The sequence below is a fragment of the Cucurbita pepo genome, chromosome LG01, assembly GCF_002806865.2.
Source record: "Cucurbita pepo subsp. pepo cultivar mu-cu-16 chromosome LG01, ASM280686v2, whole genome shotgun sequence".
Taxonomy (NCBI): Eukaryota; Viridiplantae; Streptophyta; class Magnoliopsida; order Cucurbitales; family Cucurbitaceae; genus Cucurbita; species Cucurbita pepo.
The window spans coordinates 21209823-21231426 of record NC_036638.1 but is presented as its reverse complement, the minus strand read 5'-3'; the positions used below and the strand labels follow the sequence as shown (position 1 = coordinate 21231426).

Here is a 21604-nt window from a genome sequence, read left to right as displayed (position 1 = left end):
TTTTTCATTTTCAAGTAAACATTGAAAAGATCATACGACCCAGGTGAAGAATAAATGAAAGAACTGATTAGAATGCCAACTTCTGCAATTCGCATATTCAGTGACAATAAGAATGAGCATGGGGCACAAATAAGATTATCTTCGTATTTTTATGGCAAACAGTTGGTCATTTCAAATGCTTAGGCAGTTTATATGGAACAGGTCAAGAAAGAGAACAGACAGAAAATGGGGAAAAAAACTGCTGTGTTTACCATACGTATGTTATTTTATTTTTCACCTTAAGAGAAATCTGCACTTCAAATTCTACCTAAAAACATTATAAGATCGGTTATATATGATCGAATGTCAGAATACTGGATTATTTTTGTGATAAAACACTATAACATGAAAGCACCATGGAGGGACGCTGACCTGCAGACTTTTCAGAAGCTTCATCAAGCGTTGACGATAACAAATTTTCAACAGCACCCATAGAACGTCCAACTATCGTAATGTGACCCATTTTTCTTTGTTTTCTCATTTCTGGTTCATTGAAAGGGAGTCGATTAAATGTTATCTTTGCAATCCTTGAAGGGGTAAAATTTTAAGCGGAAGAAAATCTTAAAGCCTAACCCGGTTTATTATACCAATGAACAAAAGCTCCAGATATACTCAGCGCCCTTTGCATCAGTTGATTAGCTATATAAAAACCAGGTTCCCCCTGAAAGAAATGGCAACAGAATAACTATCAGACGTGTTGTACTTACACCTACCAAATGCATTCAAAAGTTCAAAATCTATTCTACTATGAAGTTTTACCTGATGCTCTTCCATTGATGTTGGTAAAGCTTTCTCCTAATTATGGTTGATTAACCATTGATGTCCCCAAAATTAGCAAATAGTGTTATATCATATACGACCTCTAAGTATCTCAGGCTCATCCTAGGATAGGTTCACTGGTACTGAAACTTATATGCAGAATTTAAGTCACTTGAGTACCTAGTCTCATATTCCTAAGCTGCTTAACATAAAGAAATTCATTTTTCAAGTACCTAGTACCTAGTCTCTTTTTCTTTCTATTTCTTTTTTCGCTAATATGCTGCATAGATTTGAGAGAATTTTTTAAGGTCGCCCCCCATACTTATAGAACCTTCCAAGGATGCAGCCACTTCCGAGAGAGTTAGATAAGGCACATCACCATGCATTGTCCAAAGTAATCAGACTAGTTTACTCAAGATAGAAACACCAAATTTGCAAATTTATCCATGCAGGGATACAATCAATGATTAAAAAGAAAACATGAATAATATATGTATACATGAAGTAACAAAATAAAATTGCCTCACCTAACGTGTACTTTTTTTACCAGGAAATATATCTTCTATAAATAAAGAAAAAATCACAGATGAAAAGGGGATAAGGTATCCTTAATTTACCTCTTCTTCACCTAGAATGTTATACATAATAGCAGCTGGAGTTATCATTGATGGATCACCAAGGGGAAGACCAAGGACTGCCCGCAAATGCTGCTCAAATTGAGAGGTCTTGCAGGACTCAATTGTGTGATGACCACTATTATGAGGTCTAGGAGCTACTTCATTCAGTAAAATCTGTTACAGATAAAACGAGATAAGTAGTACATTAACCCNGTCTAGGAGCTACTTCATTCAGTAAAATCTGTTACAGATAAAAAGAGATAAGTAGTACATTAACCCCCGAGTTAAAAGGAAGAAAAATGCAAATCAGACGATTTCTTCAATTTTACAAGTAGTAAACATTGATGATACAACCTGGCCATCTTCTGTCAGAAACAACTCTACAGCAAAAATGCCAGCACCTTCCAGAGAGCTAACAGCTTTGTATGCAACATCGGTTGCGAGGTTTTTGATCTCCCATGACACACAAGCGGGAGCTTTGACAATGTGACATATATTTTCCCTACAGAATAAGTTTTCTAATGTGATGCCTAAATATTTTTTTACGAAACAACCAACTTTCATTGAAAAAGTGACAAAAATATATACACAAAATGACCAAGAAAACAACGGCCCAGCAAGAGGAGATAGCCAAAAACTAAGCTATAACTATTGTGATGTCCAAATGCACAGGAGTAATGTAAGATCAGTGCAATTACATCTCACAATTTCCTTTTTATAAAAATAATTTCTTTCATGAATGAAATGAGCCTATGATACCAGAAGAGTTCCGAATAATTGCTCCAAGTGGTAAAAAAAAAAAAAAATCAATGAAAGCTAATACTCGAACAACCTAGGATAAGCAAGCACGCAAGAGTTAAAATAACTTTCCGATCCACCACCTTGTTCAAGGCACAAGGCTCAAAATGTAAGATCTCCCCCATTACCCATGGACTCAAACAAGCATGAAAACTCTTGACCTCAGATTAAAAGGAAGATCTAATGTAATGTGAGGAAGGGGAAGGATCATAGAAGAGTCCTCAATAGTAGTTTTCAATGTGAGTAAGAGATTACCTAACACCACTGTCAAGAAACTGTAAGAATAATCAATGATACAAGGATACTCCCATGAGAGCAAGTTGCATCCAAGGAAAACGAAGCAATACTTCTCGAGCTCCACAAATATTTGACTAAAACCTATCAATCTTGACCCACTTAGGTTCTTGTAAACGATAATTAGGATTTTCCTTAGATAAGATCTCTCACCATAGCAAATTTATTTCTATCCCTTAACTTATCAATAGTGTTGCAAGTATAAATTACACTGCTGTTTTTTCTTATTTATTTCCAGAGAATTACAAGATAAGATAAATCTAAATAAACCTATAACAATAAATCTAAATAATAGTCCCTACATACTAGGTAACTAAATCTAAATAATAATCCATATATACTAGGTAACTAAATCTAAATAAATCAAACCAATAAATTAGGGACGTCAACTATTTCTCTTATTTAACAGGATTACACAAATATCATTCGACAAATAGGAATACCTATTTTTGCTCTGTTTAGTCAACCTAGCACTACTACATCTAAATTTATTGTTCCCCTCAACTTTGAATCTTTTATGTCCCATCACTAGAAAACACTTTACATAATCCTACCGAGAATAGAGAGNACTCAAACAAGCATGAAAACTCTTGACCTCAGATTAAAAGGAAGATCTAATGTAATGTGAGGAAGGGGAAGGATCATAGAAGAGTCCTCAATAGTAGTTTTCAATGTGAGTAAGAGATTACCTAACACCACTGTCAAGAAACTGTAAGAATAATCAATGATACAAGGATACTCCCATGAGAGCAAGTTGCATCCAAGGAAAACGAAGCAATACTTCTCGAGCTCCACAAATATTTGACTAAAACCTATCAATCTTGACCCACTTAGGTTCTTGTAAACGATAATTAGGATTTTCCTTAGATAAGATCTCTCACCATAGCAAATTTATTTCTATCCCTTAACTTATCAATAGTGTTGCAAGTATAAATTACACTGCTGTTTTTTCTTATTTATTTCCAGAGAATTACAAGATAAGATAAATCTAAATAAACCTATAACAATAAATCTAAATAATAGTCCCTACATACTAGGTAACTAAATCTAAATAATAATCCATATATACTAGGTAACTAAATCTAAATAAATCAAACCAATAAATTAGGGACGTCAACTATTTCTCTTATTTAACAGGATTACACAAATATCATTCGACAAATAGGAATACCTATTTTTGCTCTGTTTAGTCAACCTAGCACTACTACATCTAAATTTATTGTTCCCCTCAACTTTGAATCTTTTATGTCCCATCACTAGAAAACACTTTACATAATCCTACCGAGAATAGAGAGACAAAGACAGAAATAGGTACCAAAAAATGAGTTAGACATCAACATANGTTCAAGGCACAAGGCTCAAAATGTAAGATCTCCCCCATTACCCATGGACTCAAACAAGCATGATAACTCTTGACCTCAGATTAAAAGGAAGATCTAATGTAATGTGAGGAAGGGGAAGGATCATAGAAGAGTCCTCAATAGTAGTTTTCAATGTGAGTAAGAGATTACCTAACACCACTGTCAAGAAACTGTAAGAATAATCAATGATACAAGGATACTCCCATGAGAGCAAGTTGCATCCAAGGAAAACGAAGCAATACTTCTCGAGCTCCACAAATATTTGACTAAAACCTATCAATCTTGACCCACTTAGGTTCTTGTAAACGATAATTAGGATTTTCCTTAGATAAGATCTCTCACCATAGCAAATTTATTTCTATCCCTTAACTTATCAATAGTGTTGCAAGTATAAATTACACTGCTGTTTTTTCTTATTTATTTCCAGAGAATTACAAGATAAGATAAATCTAAATAAACCTATAACAATAAATCTAAATAATAGTCCCTACATACTAGGTAACTAAATCTAAATAATAATCCATATATACTAGGTAACTAAATCTAAATAAATCAAACCAATAAATTAGGGACGTCAACTATTTCTCTTATTTAACAGGATTACACAAATATCATTCGACAAATAGGAATACCTATTTTTGCTCTGTTTAGTCAACCTAGCACTACTACATCTAAATTTATTGTTCCCCTCAACTTTGAATCTTTTATGTCCCATCACTAGAAAACACTTTACATAATCCTCCCGAGAATAGAGAGACAAAGACAGAAATAGGTACCAAAAACAAAGACAGAAATAGGTACCAAAAAATGAGTTAGACATCAACATACCCATTTCATAATTGATCATTTACAGACACTTGCATATGATGTATGAAATTTGCAATGCATCTCACAAATTTACTATTTTTAAAGAGGGCAGAAATGTACGTTCGCAAGAAGGGATAGGAAAGAACATATAAAAATTGTATCCTTCAACTTACTTATGAATAGTTTCAACAACAGGATAGCATGACATAGNTAATGTGAGGAAGGGGAAGGATCATAGAAGAGTCCTCAATAGTAGTTTTCAATGTGAGTAAGAGATTACCTAACACCACTGTCAAGAAACTGTAAGAATAATCAATGATACAAGGATACTCCCATGAGAGCAAGTTGCATCCAAGGAAAACGAAGCAATACTTCTCGAGCTCCACAAATATTTGACTAAAACCTATCAATCTTGACCCACTTAGGTTCTTGTAAACGATAATTAGGATTTTCCTTAGATAAGATCTCTCACCATAGCAAATTTATTTCTATCCCTTAACTTATCAATAGTGTTGCAAGTATAAATTACACTGCTGTTTTTTCTTATTTATTTCCAGAGAATTACAAGATAAGATAAATCTAAATAAACCTATAACAATAAATCTAAATAATAGTCCCTACATACTAGGTAACTAAATCTAAATAATAATCCATATATACTAGGTAACTAAATCTAAATAAATCAAACCAATAAATTAGGGACGTCAACTATTTCTCTTATTTAACAGGATTACACAAATATCATTCGACAAATAGGAATACCTATTTTTGCTCTGTTTAGTCAACCTAGCACTACTACATCTAAATTTATTGTTCCCCTCAACTTTGAATCTTTTATGTCCCATCACTAGAAAACACTTTACATAATCCTCCCGAGAATAGAGAGACAAAGACAGAAATAGGTACCAAAAACAAAGACAGAAATAGGTACCAAAAAATGAGTTAGACATCAACATACCCATTTCATAATTGATCATTTACAGACACTTGCATATGATGTATGAAATTTGCAATGCATCTCACAAATTTACTATTTTTAAAGAGGGCAGAAATGTACGTTCGCAAGAAGGGATAGGAAAGAACATATAAAAATTGTATCCTTCAACTTACTTATGAATAGTTTCAACAACAGGATAGCATGACATAGAGTTATCTCTACATCTTGCAATAACAACCGAAAGTTCCTATCGCACAAAAGGAAAGCAAACATCAGATTTCATCAACAATAAAATATATGCAAATAGAAACTTCATATGGTTAGGTTAAGACTTCATATATGGATTGATCTTTTTTATATATACATCCATGCATTCTAACACAAGAAAAGTAAACTAAAAGAATTCTAGATACTGTTTTTTTAATGGCTTTCTCTTGTTGTAGATTCTACGCTCATTTCAACAACTGTAGCTTAAATGTTCTTCAAGCTAACTGGAAGAGCTTTTTGTAAGCTTCCTTGCTTGGAACTTGCCTTTACTCTCTATGAAATTGTTTAGTTTCTTATAAAAGGAAAAAAGAAGAAGAAGAAGAAAAAGGCAAGCCATGAAGAGTAAAGTGAATGATCAACAAGGCAAACACCACATGCTAAGACCCAACCTTCAAAACAAACAAACAAACAAACAAACCTTCACAAAAGGCGCCCACTTCTCGACATATAAGCCACGCTCAAATCCACCTAGAGCTGGACACATTGACAAGTGCATAAGAAATTATAAAAGGTAATAGACATATTAAATAAAATTACAGAGACATTAAAACCTCAAACAATCCAAGATGTAAAAAGAAACAAATGTATGAAATCCCTGATTACATAGACTTTTGAACAATTTACTACAAGTATTACATAGACTCTTGAACAATTTACTACAAGTATGAATAAAAGGATACAACAACTAGTTAAGGCATATATCCTCAACCAAAAGGTGAAAGATTCCAATCCCCACTCCCACATGTTGTTCTAAAAAAGTTATGCGACCATTTGCAACAATTGCATAAATTAGACTGACTATCATACTGCATACTATTATTAATATATCGCACTTTCAATATTGAAAAAGGACCTGAAATAAACAAATTGCATATCAGATATATCTCACCAAAAATGGCGGAAGAAAGCTCCTCTGCACTTTTTGCAACAGCATTTCCACGTCCATCATAAGCTAATTTTCTGCTCTTAATCATGAGAGGATAACCAAATAGGTCACCTGCTTTCTTTGCACCTTCAAGATTGTCGATCTGTTGGAGGAATCATTAACGGTCAATAAGTTATTTGATACTATCAAACATAAGTATAAGAGCAAGAGTAACAACACCATTCAGAAATTCATGCAGAGAATAAAACCTGCATAAACTCGGGCAATGGAATTCCATGCTGAGAAAAATGAACTTTTTGGAGATATTTGTCCTGTAACATAATAGATGAGAAAGGATTAAAAATCATAAATAAAAATAGTAGACAATCGATTTCAATCTCTGAGAAACATAACAGCAGAGGTCAGAGGAATTAATCTTCTTGAGCATATTGCAGGGACGAATTGGTAGGTGTTTAACAAATAAATGAGTTCGCATTTGAATTGATATCAACTAACAAGAAGAGAGAGGAAGGAGACTAGTACTGCAATACATCTATGCTGTAGTCGAGATAACAGCATTATAAGCAAACTTTTGGCTATAAGTTTTTTTAAAGGTATATCTATTATGCATTTCTCTATTTCCATAAAGAGGTAGCCATCATTCATCAGGTTCCCAATAATAAAAGATTGACAGAAAATTTTAGAATTGACATGTAATTTTTTCACTTAAAATAGAGTGCCTTTCAAAACCAAATGTACACATGAAGAAAGACAGACCTGAATTATACGGATGGTAGATGCCCGAGGTTGACAGTCAATTCCTTGCTGCTCAAGAATCTCTAGCGTGGCCACATCAACGTGTTCAATTTCAACTGTTAATACGTCACATCTGGCAAACATGAATGGAACTTATTGTTACTACGATAAGCATTCAAGGGAAGAAAATCCATGCCACGAAAAGAATATTAGAAAATGAAGGATGTGAACGTAAAAAAATATACCTCTTAGCAAATTTTTGAACAGTGGTACTATCATCAAAGTTACCAACCATGTGATAGTAAGCTAAAGAACTAGCAGGGCAGTTTACGAGTGGGTCGAGAATTGCGATTTTGATGGCCAATTTAGAGGCTGCTTGACACAGCATACGACCCAGTTGGCCCCCTCCTAGTACACCAATAACCTTTTCAGAAACTCCATGTACAGGAATTTCATCTTTCCTGCAAGTTAATACCACAGAAGAGATTGTAATCAAAATCCGTATCTTTCTCTTGTTTCCCGAATGGACCAAACACATCTCTGGAGGAAAAGTCATTCTAAAAAGTGCGGTGAACTGAAAACAAACCTGGGAAGAGTGGCATTAGAATGAAGTGATGCAGAGCAGTGTAGGGTCTGATTCTTCCGTTGTAGTTGCTGGGCCATTTTTAGCAGTGAAGGGAAACTATAACATGGGATGATGTTTGAATCAACAAACCAACTCAAATCTTTAATTCTTCGCGAAGATAGAGAGGGTGTGCGTGTAATATCCGAAACTAATGCATAATTTGGGCGGCTGGGTGAAGCCATCCAGGAACTCGATAGAAGCATATGGGAAAGTCAAGGCTTTGAAAATTGCAACGAAAAGTATAAAATACTGTGTCTTCTACGTACTGGTGGAATGTGGTGAGTCGACAACAATGAACAGTGTCCTGCAGTCAACTGAGCTCGAAACCACTGAACAACGAAGGTGGTGAATTGAGCAAAGAAGAAGGCGATGCTGAAGAAAACACACACACTCGGCAGAATAAAGTAGATGAAGAAGAACCTGAAACTCCAATGGATTCAGAAGCTTGGAGACGGAAGAACTGCGGGGAGTGTTTGCAGATGGTCTGGGCCCCGTTTTTTTGTTTACCTTTTCTCGCTCAATATGCCGCAACTAATACTATAAATGGGAAGCTGCACGGCCNTTCAGAAGCTTGGAGACGGAAGAACTGCGGGGAGTGTTTGCAGATGGTCTGGGGCCCGTTTTTTTGTTTACCTTTTATCGCTCAATATGCCGCAACTAATACTATAAATGGGAAGCTGCACGGCCGGGGTCTGAGGATATATGGAGAATACTTTTTCCTTCCCGAAATACCCCTGATTTACATTGTTATTTACCGCACATTGATTCACAAAAATACCGCCAACCATGTATTTCTTTTAGCGCCTCCGTCCAAAGTCCGTTAAGCGAGACGTTTAATTTTTAAAGTACTTTTAAGTGGAATTTGATTGTGAAAAAGAAACGATGCCGTAGCNTCTTTTAGCGCCTCCGTCCAAAGTCCGTTAAGCGAGACGTTTAGTTTTTTAAAGTACTTTTAAATGGAATTTGATTGTGAAAAAGAAAAGATGCCGTAGCTNTAAGTGGAATTTGATTGTGAAAAAGAAACGATGCCGTAGCTTTTAAGTTTTAACTGTTCTTAAATAGAATCCGAATCATATCGGTCCGGTTTAATGGTTTCGGTTTTTTACACGTCCGGTTCTTCCACTGCCTCGTCCTTCACCTCCAAAACCCTAATAACCATCGCCAAAATTCATTTCCGAACGTTCTCCCCGCCCCGTTTCACTCCTAAGGTTTTTCCTCCATTAATCCTTAATGGCGGACCCTGCTGAGGTCTCCGTGATTACGCTTGGAGGAAAGGGTTCATCGCTTTCATCTAGCTCCATCCATGCCATTGCCCATGGCTTTGCTCTGGTTCGGATCGACTCATCAGCCCTCGAGAGGCTTGCATCTTCGTCGAACAATCGAAATGCTGCATCCGTCAAGCACCAAGTCGTCATTCCTGATTACCTGACTAGCGAAGAAGCCAGGGCGTCCCTTGTTGTCCTCCTGAACAAGCTCATCATCTCTAGTTCTTCCGGTATTCGATCGGTTATTCCTGTTCTAATTGCGGAGACACTCAATTCAAACCCAGAAACTTTACAATTTGAGTCACTTGATGTGACCGACGAGGAGTTATCCGTGTTCAAGCAATCGTGTTATGTTTTGAACGGAGTTTGCGCGTTGTTAGACCATCAATCAGCAGCATTATCCTCCATTGCTGATGCTGTGGCGAGCATATCTTGCGAGGCTTCTAGAGCTGACGTGTCTGTGTTCAATTTGATGGACTCGGGTGATGGGTTCGCTTCAAAGGAGGAGGTTGGAGTCGCTAATGATATGAAGGTATTACTAAATGGATCTAAGCTGGTGGGTAAGATCGAGAGTGGAGCTATTTCCAAGATCCCAAAGAATCACGGATGCTTGAGAGAGCAAGCTAAGTTGGTGCATTCGAAAATGCGGGTTGAGTTGAATTCTAATGTGAAAATTGGGAAAGGAGGATCTTTGAGTTCTGGGACCGAGGATACCGTTCGGACCGCATTGTTGTCATTTGCAGCCATGCTGTGGGACTTGGGAAAATGTAGTTTGGATAGAGGAAAACTGATTTTGGATTCAAATAGCGATGATAATATGAAGGCGAGTTTGGCGGGTTTGCTTGATAGGGAATGTCCCAGTAATGAGAGTCTCAAAAAGGTTTATAGGTTGGTCTCCGATTTAGCTTTGGATGACAATTATGATGAGTTTGTCCATACTGTCAATGTGTTGTTGTTAACTGTATGGAAAATTGTCGTTTGGGAGGCAATAGCAGGCTTCTTAACGATTGAAGGCGGTAAATTGATAGGAAAGGGTCAAGATGTTGACATGAATCGAGCTAATGAAAAGGTGGTAAATAAGAGTGAGAAGAAGAAGAAACNGGAAAGGGTCAAGATGTTGACATGAATCGAGCTAATGAAAAGGGGGTAAATAAGAGTGAGAAGAAGAAGAAAGCAGTCTTGGGTAAAGGAACTAGCGTGGTTGTTCAATTGATTAAAGATAGATTGCAGGGTAAAGGTGGTGATCTGGGGTTGGAGAACTCAGTAAAAGATCTTTTATCCTTTTTGGATCCAAAGGCTTCCGAGTTTGATAATCTATTGATGAAAATCAGAGAGATTGTTGAAAGCAACGAAAGTAGGAGGCTACCAAAGCTTCCCAAGGTAATACCGTACTTCAGAACTTTACCTAAATTCCAAGCCATTTAGCCATCCTCCCTTTGTTTTGGTCTAGGAAGTGGAATCTCATTAGAAGAATAGTGGCATCCTTTTTTCATGGCTCCTGATTCCTTTTGTCTTCAATTGCATGCCGCTACATAGTTTAGTAACGGTAATAATGAAATCGTCCTTTTACTATCAGTTTAAAAATGCTAAATGTATTGCCTTTACTAAATATTCCTACAATACTACATAAAACATATACCTTAAACTTACCATTACCATCCATTTTATATTTTAATTCTTTGGTCCATCAAAGAAATTGTTTCCTATCAAAAAAAAAAAAAAAATCTTTGATATATTCTTTATAATCATTGTTATTAACGTAGGTATTTTATACAGCCTTATATCAGTTGAAATTGTTGTTACATGTAGACATGATAGTTACTCACAAACCAAATTACTGAAAAGTGATGATTCAATTTTTCTGGCTGCAAATTTTTTATATTATGCTTCATTACAGTAGTTTATTTTGAAACCTTGGCGTGCAGTAGTTGGCTTGTGCATGCGTCAGGTTTCTATGAAAGGAGAAAAAAAAGGAAGACACTATTTTCTTTTTAACACTAAACTTCTCCTTCTTCTTCTTCCACTTCCACTTTTTGGATAAGAATCCAACTTTCATTGAGAGTGCTTACTTCTGGTTTTCTATGTAAAGTAAAGAGAATAACAATAGTTTTCTTTTTCTGAAATCACTAATCAGTATGTTATCTTTGTCTATTTGAGAAGTCTCAATTTAGAAAAGAAGATAGAAAGTGAGTCATTCCTTTTCATTTGGAAGGATACAGCTACAGGATTAGGCTTATTTTGGTTTTCTAAATCTATTTCATGCTTTTGTTAATACTGTTATCTTTTGATTTGATTTAATATTTTATTGTTCCCTCTTTCTAACTTGAGTAAGGTGTTTGTTACTTTAACTCAACTTAATGTTCTTACATATTAGGGCACTCGGGATTTTGCAAAAGAACAAATGGCAATTAGAAAGAAAGCATTTTCAATTATAGAGGGGGTTTTTGAGCGCCATGGTGCCACAGCCTTGGATACTCCGGCTTTTGAGTTGAGAGAAACACTCATGGGGAAATATGGAGAAGATTCCAAGCTGATTTATGATCTGTCTGATCAGGTTATAGTAGATGTTATTACTTGTTTTAACTGTTAGCAGACACTACCATTGTTTCTCTAATCAAGTTTTTTAGACATAAATTGTTGGGATATTTATCCCAATTTATTTTCTTCCTTTATTCTGNGACATAAATTGTTGGGATATTTATCCCAATTTATTTTCTTCCTCTTTATTCTCAGCGTCTATTCATGCTTATTCATGCTTCATGAAATAATTACATGATTAACGATCCACTAAAAATATTCTGATCTGTTGTTGAGCATAATGGTTAGTTGACTGTTGAAATTTTTGGAATATTATTTATTTTTAATAGTTCTTGTATCTGTTGGCTTATTAATGCCATTTATACTAGCATTTGCATTGATATATGATGCATCGTGGAGCTTTTCTGAGCATCTTAACATGCTATTATCACGTCAAGGTTCTCTAATTTTTTGGGTATTATGTATGTTATTCATTTTATTTGTTTGTTATTGGATTAATGCTTCTCTGTTTATTCTGTGACTGTCTAGCTCTCTCTATTCTATCAAGTTTTATGATTGTTGGAATAGTTATGTGACAGAGGAATAACTTCTTGTTCCTTTTTTGTTCTCCATCATTGTAATTTCTTTTTCAGTCTGTTTACAGGGAGGGGAGCTCTGTTCGCTTAGATATGACTTGACTGTTCCGTTTGCTAGGTACGTTGCCATGAATGGTATAACATCATTCAAAAGGTATCAAATAGCAAAAGTTTATAGAAGGGACAACCCATCTAAGGGAAGATTCCGTGAATTTTATCAGTGTGATTTTGATATTGCTGGTCAATATGAAAAGATGGGACCAGATTTTGAGGTTATTAAGATACTAACGGAGCTACTTGATGAGCTGAACATTGGACAGTATGAGGTAGCCTTTTTTACTAATTGTTCTGCATAATATAACTCAATGTATTTGTTTGCTTGTTTAATTTTTATAAATCTGTAGTAATTTTGAATAATATGCTGAATCAGTAAGTATAGCACAAAACATCAAGCAATATATATTAAGCACAGTTTCCCATATTATCATATTGCCTGAGTGGACTGGATTCCTGGATTCCTTTCTATATCTCGGGGTTGCTCAGTCAATTCGTGTTGTTACTGCTATTTATTTCTGACACCACTTTGTGGTTAAACTTTTAGCCTAATCTATATTTTATACATTTTCTTCTCAGATAAAATTGAACCATCGAAAGCTGTTGGATGGAATGTTAGAAATTTGTGGAGTACCACCTGAAAAGTTCAGAACCATATGTTCGAGTATTGACAAGTTAGACAAGCAGTCTTTTGACCAGATAAAAAGAGAAATGGTAATTAAATTTACTGTTGACCACAATTTTATTATTTATTGAGCATGCCTGCCTCTTTCTGCCTTACCCTCTTAGTTTCTTTTGGTTATCTGATTTATTTTGATTGCAGATTACGTTCGCCAATTTTAAAATGTGGTGGTAACATATATTTGCATAATTGCATTTCACTCAAGTCAAAGCTCTTTTCATTTTGGTTATTATCATTTGTTTAGTTTTTTTTTTTTCTAATTTGATTTTGTTTTTAGTTTGTTAACTTAATTTCCATTGCAAGGTAACTGTTACATTTAATCCGTTTTCCTAGTTTTGCATTTTTTGTCTTCCATCTAGCCATAACAAGGATGGATTTATTATACTTAATTTTATAGTAATGTTTACTTGCCAGGTGGAGGAAAAAGGATTGGCCCTGGAGATAGCTGAAAGAATAGGTGATTTTGTGAAGGAAAGGGGACATCCTTTGGAGTTACTAGCTAAGCTTAAACAGGAGCAGAGCCCATTATTACAAAATAAAGGATCCTCTGGTGCATTGAGTGAATTAGAGATTTTATTTCGTGCTCTAGAAAAGGCTAAGTGTGTTGACAAAGTGGTCTTTGACTTGAGTCTTGCCAGAGGTCTTGATTACTACACTGGAGTAATTTATGAAGCTATTTTTAAAGGTGGTACCCAGGTAAGTTTCTATATGTCATCATCATGTTGGTTGGTANTTAGTTTGTTAACTTAATTTCCATTGCAAGGTAACTGTTACATTTAATCCGTTTTCCTAGTTTTGCATTTTTTGTCTTCCATCTAGCCATAACAAGGATGGATTTATTATACTTAATTTTATAGTAATGTTTACTTGCCAGGTGGAGGAAAAAGGATTGGCCCTGGAGATAGCTGAAAGAATAGGTGATTTTGTGAAGGAAAGGGGACATCCTTTGGAGTTACTAGCTAAGCTTAAGCAGGAGCAGAGCCCATTATTACAAAATAAAGGATCATCTGGTGCATTGAGTGAATTAGAGATTTTATTTCGTGCTCTAGAAAAGGCAAAGTGTGTTGACAAAGTGGTCTTTGACTTGAGTCTTGCCAGAGGTCTTGATTACTACACTGGAGTAATTTATGAAGCTATTTTTAAAGGTGGTACCCAGGTAAGTTTCTATATGTCATCATCATGTTGGTTGGTACATCCCTTGCTTTTGACTTGTTATGCATATGCTGTTGTTTGATATTAATTTGAACTCTGCTTCAATTGCTTGAGATTTTTCCTTGATAATTCAACTACCAGTTATTGGGGGGATTTTGTTGTGTTAGAGCAATCAATGAACTCAACTTTCTGTTATTTTGAAGAATTGCTAGATATACAATCTTGCACAGTTAGTCTGGGAGCCTGGCCCTTCCTTTCGAAAGAAATATTATTTGATATCCCCCTCTGACTTCTTCTGTGAACTGCTTTTGAAAATTATACGTGGAAATTTTAAAATAGAAAAATTTGAGATAGATGGTTGCTTTCATATCCAGAATAATCTAGTTATGCAGCTATGATACTTTACTGACATCTGACGGAACTTATTTTGCTCTCTAAGATCATTTCTCCTTAGTTCTATTACCTGCAATGATGTACGAAGCTATCATCATGTTACCTTGCTGCCTCCTAATACGTATTTTATTTGGACGCTTTGAGAGGATGTAATTAACTGATCATTTATGTTCGCAGGTTGGTTCTATTGCTGCTGGTGGACGCTATGACAACCTTATTGGAATGTTTGGTTCCAAGCAGGTCCCAGCAGTTGGCGTCAGTCTTGGAATTGAACGAGTTTTTGTTATTATGGAACAACTTTTGAAAGATCAAAATCAGGTAATAACTTATCATTTTTATTTGAATCCTTTGTTTCGTGTGAGATGCGTGCTTCTCTTGTAGTTGAATGTTAATCAGACTTGAGCTTCTAAGTCATTACAGTTTTCCATAAAGCCCGCTTGTTAAGGTTCTTGGATAAAAATTCCTAGGTAATGTTGATAGTTGGTCTTGATTAATCTTTTTCCTGGTCTAGTCTTGGGGGTGAATCAATTCATCTTCATTGCTGGGTATTATTTTACCCTCCAATACAATAGGAGCACCCTCTCTAAAACTTTTATAATTATTGTCCAGCAACTATCTCTGTTAGTTGGGGTGCTCTCCCTTTTGAACTCCTGGTGGTTTTCTGAGAGTTCTCAACCTTCCATATCTAGCCGATTGATGATAAAATTTGAACTCTTCTACTTGTCTTTGTCAAGGGACTATTCATTGAATTCAACTGATGGGATTTTGCAGACTACTCGGGCCACTAAGACTGAGATTTTAGTGAGCATATTGGGAGATGATTTAACACAAGCTGCGGAGCTTGCAAGTGAGATATGGAGTGCGAAACTGAATGCAGAGTTCCTGATCAATAAAAGAGTGATGAAACATATTGATCGTGCAAAAGAGTCGAGAATCCCTTGGATAGTATTTTTGGGGGAACGTGAAGTGAGTGAGGGGATTGTGAAGTTGAAAAACGTGGAAACCTTCGAAGAAGTAACAATTCTGAGAAGCAATATCATTGATGAACTGAAGAAGCGTTTGGCCCCTTGATGTCATTGCTGTTGCAAAATGCAGAGCTTGTCTTCTTCAATCCCACTTCAGGAAGAACTACTTTTTCNAAGTGAGTGAGGGGATTGTGAAGTTGAAAAACGTGGAAACCTTCGAAGAAGTAACAATTCTTAGAAGCAGTATCATTGATGAACTGAAGAAGCGTTTGGCCCCTTGATGTCATTGCTGTTGCAAAATGCAGAGCTTGTCTTCTTCAATCCCACGTCAGGAAGAACTACTTTTTCGCTGACTTNTTTTTTTTTTTTTTTTTTTTTTTTTTTTTTTTTTTTGCATACTGAGATCTTACATACACAAGTGTTCTAATACACAGCCTTGGTTGGTATATATGTGTGTGCGCGCAAGAATTTAGTGTGTGGCTCACATTTGGGCTGTACTCGACTGACACCCAATCCATTTTTGTAATCCATTTTGCTTGTGAACTTGTTGACATAGATGGCTGAGTTCCGTTTTGAGTTATTCCTATAACATGCATTATTTATACTAAATGTATGTATCAATTTAGTAAAATTTGGGGAATAAATGCTTNACTAAATGTATGTATCAATTTAGTAAAATTTGGGGAATAAATGTTCTAGATGTCCTAAATATGGTTTTTCATGTCTTGGGTTTTGAGGTCTTGTTCACACGATCATATGTTTTTTTTAGCCTCATTTTATTCTTAACATAATCTCTACTGGATATAGTAAGAGNATATGTTTTTTTTAGCCTCATTTTATTCTTAACATAATCTCTAGTGGATATAGTAAGAAACAGAAATCGAGAAAGATGATAAGTTAGTGTTGAATTTTGAAGAGTAGGATTGTGGAGTTGGGTACGGAGTAGATATAAGTTTATCGTTCCTCTATTATATCTTGCTTTCTTCAAGCCTCAGTTCATTTTCTTCGGTAAAAAGAAGACTTGGAAGAACCTAACCTGCAAAGGGTTTAGTTATTTGTGTTCTTTCTTCACCCAAACCCATAATATTATATAAATCTGTGAATTTTCAGTTAAATGTATTTACAGAGTAGCAGATTGTATCATGAGTTAACCTAGAAGATGGAAAAAGGAAGAGGAATCAAGTGAGTGAGTTTAGGCGTTTTGTTTCTAATAAAAGGTTGGACTAACAAGTAACAACTGGTGGGTTACACATAAAAACCACTCTGTGGCCGTTTCCGTCTCTCTCCGTCCCTTCCATTTTCAATCATTTTTTTTGTTGCCATTAGAACATTGTAGATANGTTTCCGTCTCTCTCCGTCCCTTCCATTTTCAATCATTTTTTTGTTGCCATAGAACATTGTAGATAGCCTTTGCCTTTGCCTTTGCCTTTGCCTAGTGTAATTCTCCAGAACCCACCGCCATGGAGGAGGACGGTTCGGGAAGCGAATTCCACGACTGGGAGGTTCTCCATGACTATGAGTATGACCACACTTTCCCCCAAGTTCACTCCAATTTTCCTGATTCGAACTCGAGGTTCTTTCACGTAATTGAAGGCGATTCAGGCTCTAGAAGCACAATCTGGTTTGATTACTTCTCTCTTCGTGATCACCAAAACGATGCAAAGACTTCCCTGGAGTCTACTGTAAACGACGCGTGTTTGGTCGAGTTGGAAAACCTAAACTCCAACGATACTAATTCGGAGAATCGGAATTCTCGGAGAAGCACGAGTGAACTAGGGTCCGAGTCGGGCGATGGCCTTTTGGACGACCAATCTCATGCGAATGGTTTTGCAGATATTACGAAAAGCGTGACAGGTTTCGAAGAAATTGCGACGGACGTTGAGAATTTGGAGAGACGGGAGTCTGATGATGGTAAATTTAGTGGCTCTGCTTTTGTTGCTAGAGATGAACCGCTTTCTGCGAAGGACTTGTGCAGCCCAATGGAACCCGAAGGTTCTGGTGAAGAAATTGAGAGCCAGGATGAGGTTTTGGATTCTAATTCGATTGGAAATGAGTCAGTTTCCCTGAAATTTGGAGACTATGGAAAAGAGAGCGATCATATAGACAGTGTAAATGATGTTTTGAACAAGGATTTGGGTGGGGAAGATGGAGAATCAAGCGAGAAAATAGATGTGGGAACAGAAGAATTGAAAGTGGAGGCAAAATCTGGTGAGATAGACGCCCAGAGGAGGAGGGTTGTGTGGTGGAAGGTTCCTTTTCAGGTGTTGAGGTACTTCTTTCTAAAGGCGAGCCCTGCCTGGTCTTTCTCTGTGGCTGTTGCTTTCATGGGAATGGTGATATTGGGGCGTAGGTTGTACAAGATGAAGAGGAAAACTACCAGCCTTCAGTTGAAGATTGCTGTGGATGATAAGGTTAGTTATTGATTATCATATTCCTAATTTGGTGAAGCTCTTTCAATTGGCAGTCTCTCTCTCTCTATCTTTTAAAAAAGTAATCTTTCTGGATATAACTGTTAGTCGACATTATCTATATCCATTGAATAGCGTACTAAGTTCAAATTTGAGCAACATAATTTGTTTTCGAGTATGTCGTACGTTCTTGTGAATGAGATGGTGCTAAGTTATCTAAAACAGGAAAGCTCTCCCTTCAAAGAACTGATGGCAGAAACTTATATTAACCCCACTAAACCCTTCTCTATTTGTGCCAACTCTGAGACATCTTACACTTGTGTTCATTGTTCAACTTTTCTAATTTCCTTTTGTGGGTCAGCTCTATTAGAAACTTTTTTCTTGGAAGAACAATATTTATAACCTTTGATTGACAGTGGGACGAAACTGTGATCCATTATAAATTCTCTCTATTAGATGTGATTTTTGTGTTGAAATTGATGTGGACTATCTTGATTATCTGGGTTGCCAGATGGAAACTTTCAGAATGCAGTGAGAATAGTTAGTTATATGGGTCGGCTTCAGCCATTTATAACTTTCCCATTATGTATGGGTGATTTGAGGGGAAAATTGGGGTAGAATGCAGCAACAGATGATGGTTTTGGGTTTGGCATACAAATCCATTTCGTTCTCTGCATTACTTGATTGAATGTAGATAAAAACTTATACTGGTGCACATCTATCTTTTTGTAGAAGATATCGCAATTTGCAGATCGGGCTGCACGATTGAATGAAGCCTTCTCGATGGTGAGACGGGTGCCTGAGGTGAGAGCTTCATGGACGGGTGCAGGTGCAAATTCTTGGCCTGCCATGAGTATGAGGTGAAGTTTTTTTTTCCAACTATTTGGAGATGTTGGAGGTCTGCATGTGTATCATAAGGTAAGAGATGCAAGTGTGTGTGAAGTTGATGGGAAGCTTTTTATGCGATGCTTTGTTTGTAAATGAATATGTAAGTCTCTTCCACTAGACTTGATTTTGGACCTTAGTTTGACTCTCATTCCCATACTCTCAAGATTATGTTTAAATAGCTTAGATTTTTGGTTGATGAAGATTTATAGATTCTCGAGATGGAGATGTATAATAGAACTTGTGTACGATCTCTAACCTCTCTCTCTCTCTCGCATTCTTTTCATATTTCGTCGAGAATCTATCTGAAAGCTTGATAGGTGCTGCTATTTGGAATGTTACCTTTCAGCAAGATTAGCAACGTATATGGCAACATGAGGTTAAAGAAGCATAACAAGAAGCTCCTTGACGATGATGTGATGAAGGTATTGAGTTGAAATTTAATTACGTTTACAGATCTCATTACTCTCCCAATTATTGGGTTTTTGTTCATGTTTTGGCTGTACTGGAACTTTTGCAACATTCACAGCTATGTCACCTAACTTGTAGAGAGAGTTAATTTCAACTAGTTATGATGTGTTGGTCAGAAATGCTTCTGTTAGCTATTGGAGATTTTAGAGAGACATTAAAAATTCAGTTAGTTAACAGAGTAATTAATAAAAAGAGATTTTTATTATTGGTACAATTGGGGTATCATCATGATTAGACTTCTGATACATGGCCCCCACTTAATCTCAATGCGCCTTTAACGCATTCCGTGAATAAAATGAGTTCCACCAGGGAGGCCGCATCATGACTGGAGTGCGCCCTCTCATTTGCAGGGCGGCAGCGGCGGGCCACACAAGCAATCATTCCCCAAAAACGACGTCGCCGGGAACTTCGTCGCCGGGATCGGCCCGCACAGATGATTATCGCTGACGTTCAATTTCTCAAGCCCCACCACCGCACCGGGGACCTTACCGGACACTTGATTTCTGGATAAATCCAAGTACTTCAACCTCTTCACTATCCTCAAATCTTGCAGCTTAAAATTCAACTTGTTTCCGGAGCCCCAAAATCCCACCAAGTAATCCGTCCGGTTCAACAATCCCACCGGACTGCCCCTAATCTCGTTCTCCGATAGATCGATGTAATCGTAGAAGTAGGTTTGGGTCGGCTTCCAATCCTCCATCTTCATTTTGATCCCACATTTCGCCAATTTCAGAGAGTATATTATCGGCGACGACGTCACCCATTTCGGAATTTTCCCCAGGTGAAACTTGTTGTACGACAAATCTAGCGACTCGATTCCTTTCACGAACAACTCCGGGAACGGATCCACCAGCGAATTCCGAGACAGATCGAGGTTGAATATTTTCGTCAAATTCCTGAAGCTTTTTGGCACTACTCCAGAGAAGTGATTGGAGGAGAGATCGAGGGTATCCAGTGCCCTAAAAGTGCCGAGAAAATCAGGGATGTTCCCTGTTAGCAAATTGTGCCCTATCTCTAAGTAACTGAGCTTCGCGGCCAGAGCTGAAATTGAGCGCGGAATTTTGCCGGTGAGTTTATTGTGGGAAAGACTGAGAATCCTCAACTCCGGAAATGAGCCCCAAAAATCCGGAAGGGGACCGGCGAATCGATTTCGTTCGAGGCTGAGGAACGTCAGGCTTTTAAGCTGCTGGATTCCAATGGGTATGGAGCCAGTAAGAAGGTTGCTACCGAGTTTGAGCTGAGTCAAGCGAGTCAATTTGGAAATTGAACTCGGAATCGGACCAGTGAACCTGTTACCTTCAAGACTGAGTGCCTCGAGTTGGCTCATATTTCCGATAGCGGCTGGCAATTGGCCCGAAAGCTTGTTGTTTTCAATGTAGATGAAGAGGAGTTTGGGGAGTTTGAAGAGTGAAGGCGGAAAAGGACCTGAAATGTTTCGAAGGTTGATAAGGTAGATGGAATCCAAGTAAGGGAGGTTGGAGAGAGAGTTGGAGATGGTGCCGGAGAGGAAGGCGTTGGGGTGGTCGAGTTGGCCATAGAGGCTGAGACTGGTGACTCGGTTGGGGACCGAGCAAGTGACACCGGCCCAAGTGCAGCAGTCGACGGCGGACTTCCAAGAGCTTAAAAGGCCGGAGGGGTCGGCAGTAATGGCGGATTTGAAAGCAAGAAGGGCATTTCGGTCGCCGACATGGCAGGCGGAGGCGAGGTTGACGATGAAGATGAAGATGAAGAGGAGCGGAAAGGGTAGGCGGAAAAGAGAGGAGTTCATTGTTGGGTTTGGGGTTAATTAGGAGATGAAGCGGAAGGTGGGAATTGGGAAAATAAAGAGGCGCATTTCTTGAAGTTGAAGGTGGCGGACGTGGTGTGTCGGCCACTGTTTTTGACTCTTCGGAAGAATTTTAATAAATATTTTTCCAGAAAATTGAAGACCCCATAAATGCTTCAAATAGACGGAAGGGAAGATTTGGAACTCACAGCTGCCATGCAATCCTTATGACTCGACACACGGACCACCTGCGAAAGTTCCAGAGTATCCTGCAGTCGCGCGCGCGTGTAAGTAAATGAATGTTGGAACTTCAAACTGGAGGAAAT

The 21604-nt window shown here is 37.3% G+C and overlaps 4 protein-coding genes across 11 annotated transcripts in view; 2 read left to right on the top strand and 2 right to left on the bottom strand.

Annotated features, from left to right (window-relative positions):
• The window catches only part of LOC111808341 (phosphoribosylaminoimidazole carboxylase, chloroplastic-like), a 10771-nt gene extending 2108 nt beyond the window's left edge, over positions 1 to 8663 (bottom strand). The window contains exons 1-13 of one of the 3 annotated variants that reach the window (XM_023694281.1): positions 8546 to 8663; positions 8392 to 8454; positions 8087 to 8182; positions 7746 to 7961; positions 7522 to 7633; positions 7014 to 7076; positions 6769 to 6907; positions 6298 to 6353; positions 5786 to 5859; positions 1770 to 1917; positions 1416 to 1589; positions 613 to 700; positions 412 to 522 (exon numbers count right to left, since the gene is read on the bottom strand). In XM_023694281.1, the coding sequence (XP_023550049.1) occupies positions 412 to 522; positions 613 to 700; positions 1416 to 1589; positions 1770 to 1917; positions 5786 to 5859; positions 6298 to 6353; positions 6769 to 6907; positions 7014 to 7076; positions 7522 to 7633; positions 7746 to 7961; positions 8087 to 8163 (1258 nt within the window). In that variant the 5' untranslated portion in view covers positions 8164 to 8182; positions 8392 to 8454; positions 8546 to 8663. Of the gene's footprint in view, positions 1 to 411; positions 523 to 612; positions 701 to 1415; positions 1590 to 1769; positions 1918 to 5785; positions 5860 to 6297; positions 6354 to 6768; positions 6908 to 7013; positions 7077 to 7521; positions 7634 to 7745; positions 7962 to 8086 lie in introns of all 3 variants that reach the window. The other 2 variants (XM_023694272.1, XM_023694266.1) reach the window with 2 other exon arrangements.
• Positions 8664 to 9278: 615 nt separating this feature from the next.
• Positions 9279 to 16380, top strand: LOC111797742 (histidine--tRNA ligase, cytoplasmic-like). 4 transcript variants are annotated; one of them, XR_002815579.1, is made up of 10 exons: positions 9279 to 10430; positions 10505 to 10770; positions 11765 to 11944; positions 12572 to 12829; positions 13137 to 13271; positions 13654 to 13935; positions 14962 to 15102; positions 15556 to 15759; positions 15935 to 16105; positions 16291 to 16380. XR_002815579.1 is itself a non-coding variant. In XM_023680867.1 (8 exons), the coding sequence occupies exons 1-8, from the start codon at positions 9356 to 9358 to the stop codon at positions 15853 to 15855; spliced, it is 2637 nt and encodes an 878-aa protein (XP_023536635.1). In that variant the 5' UTR covers positions 9279 to 9355; the 3' UTR covers positions 15856 to 15916. The 4 variants fall into 4 exon arrangements, 1 of the variants encoding a protein (XP_023536635.1); XR_002815575.1 differs by having other exon boundaries at positions 9279 to 10459; positions 10534 to 10770; XR_002815585.1 differs by having other exon boundaries at positions 9279 to 10490; positions 10565 to 10770.
• Positions 16381 to 16882: 502 nt separating this feature from the next.
• On the top strand, positions 16883 to 19300 carry LOC111776880. Of its 3 annotated transcripts, XM_023656285.1 has the most exons (3): positions 16883 to 17088; positions 17168 to 18160; positions 18890 to 19300. In XM_023656285.1, exons 2-3 carry the CDS (start codon positions 17210 to 17212, stop codon positions 19019 to 19021), a joined length of 1083 nt encoding a protein of 360 aa, XP_023512053.1. In that variant the 5' UTR covers positions 16883 to 17088; positions 17168 to 17209; the 3' UTR covers positions 19022 to 19300. The 3 variants fall into 3 exon arrangements, with proteins under 3 accessions (XP_023512053.1, XP_023512060.1, XP_023512045.1); XM_023656292.1 differs by lacking the exon at positions 16883 to 17088 and having other exon boundaries at positions 17090 to 18160; positions 18893 to 19300; XM_023656277.1 differs by lacking the exon at positions 16883 to 17088 and having other exon boundaries at positions 17090 to 18160.
• A 395-nt stretch (positions 19301 to 19695) lies between these two features.
• Positions 19696 to 21397, bottom strand: LOC111776870 (MDIS1-interacting receptor like kinase 2-like). The gene has a single exon (XM_023656268.1). It carries the CDS (start codon positions 21279 to 21281, stop codon positions 19854 to 19856), a length of 1428 nt encoding a protein of 475 aa, XP_023512036.1. The 5' UTR covers positions 21282 to 21397; the 3' UTR covers positions 19696 to 19853.
• Positions 21398 to 21604: the final 207 nt, after the last annotated feature.

Excerpts from the sequence above, each read along its gene's own strand:
- LOC111776870 (XM_023656268.1), bottom strand. The coding sequence starts at position 21,281 with ATGAACTCCTCTCTTTTCCGCCTACCCTTTCCGCTCCTCTTCATCTTC.
- LOC111776880 (XM_023656285.1), top strand. The coding sequence starts at position 17,210 with ATGGAGGAGGACGGTTCGGGAAGCGAATTCCACGACTGGGAGGTTCTC. Across the intron at positions 18,161-18,889 it reads AGATTGCTGTGGATGATAAG|AAGATATCGCAATTTGCAGA; the intron begins GTTAGTTATTGA and ends ATCTTTTTGTAG.
- LOC111797742 (XM_023680867.1), top strand. The coding sequence starts at position 9,356 with ATGGCGGACCCTGCTGAGGTCTCCGTGATTACGCTTGGAGGAAAGGGT. Across the intron at positions 10,460-10,533 it reads TGAATCGAGCTAATGAAAAG|GGGGTAAATAAGAGTGAGAA; the intron begins GTGGTAAATAAG and ends GCTAATGAAAAG. Across the intron at positions 13,272-13,653 it reads ACCAGATAAAAAGAGAAATG|GTGGAGGAAAAAGGATTGGC; the intron begins GTAATTAAATTT and ends TTTACTTGCCAG.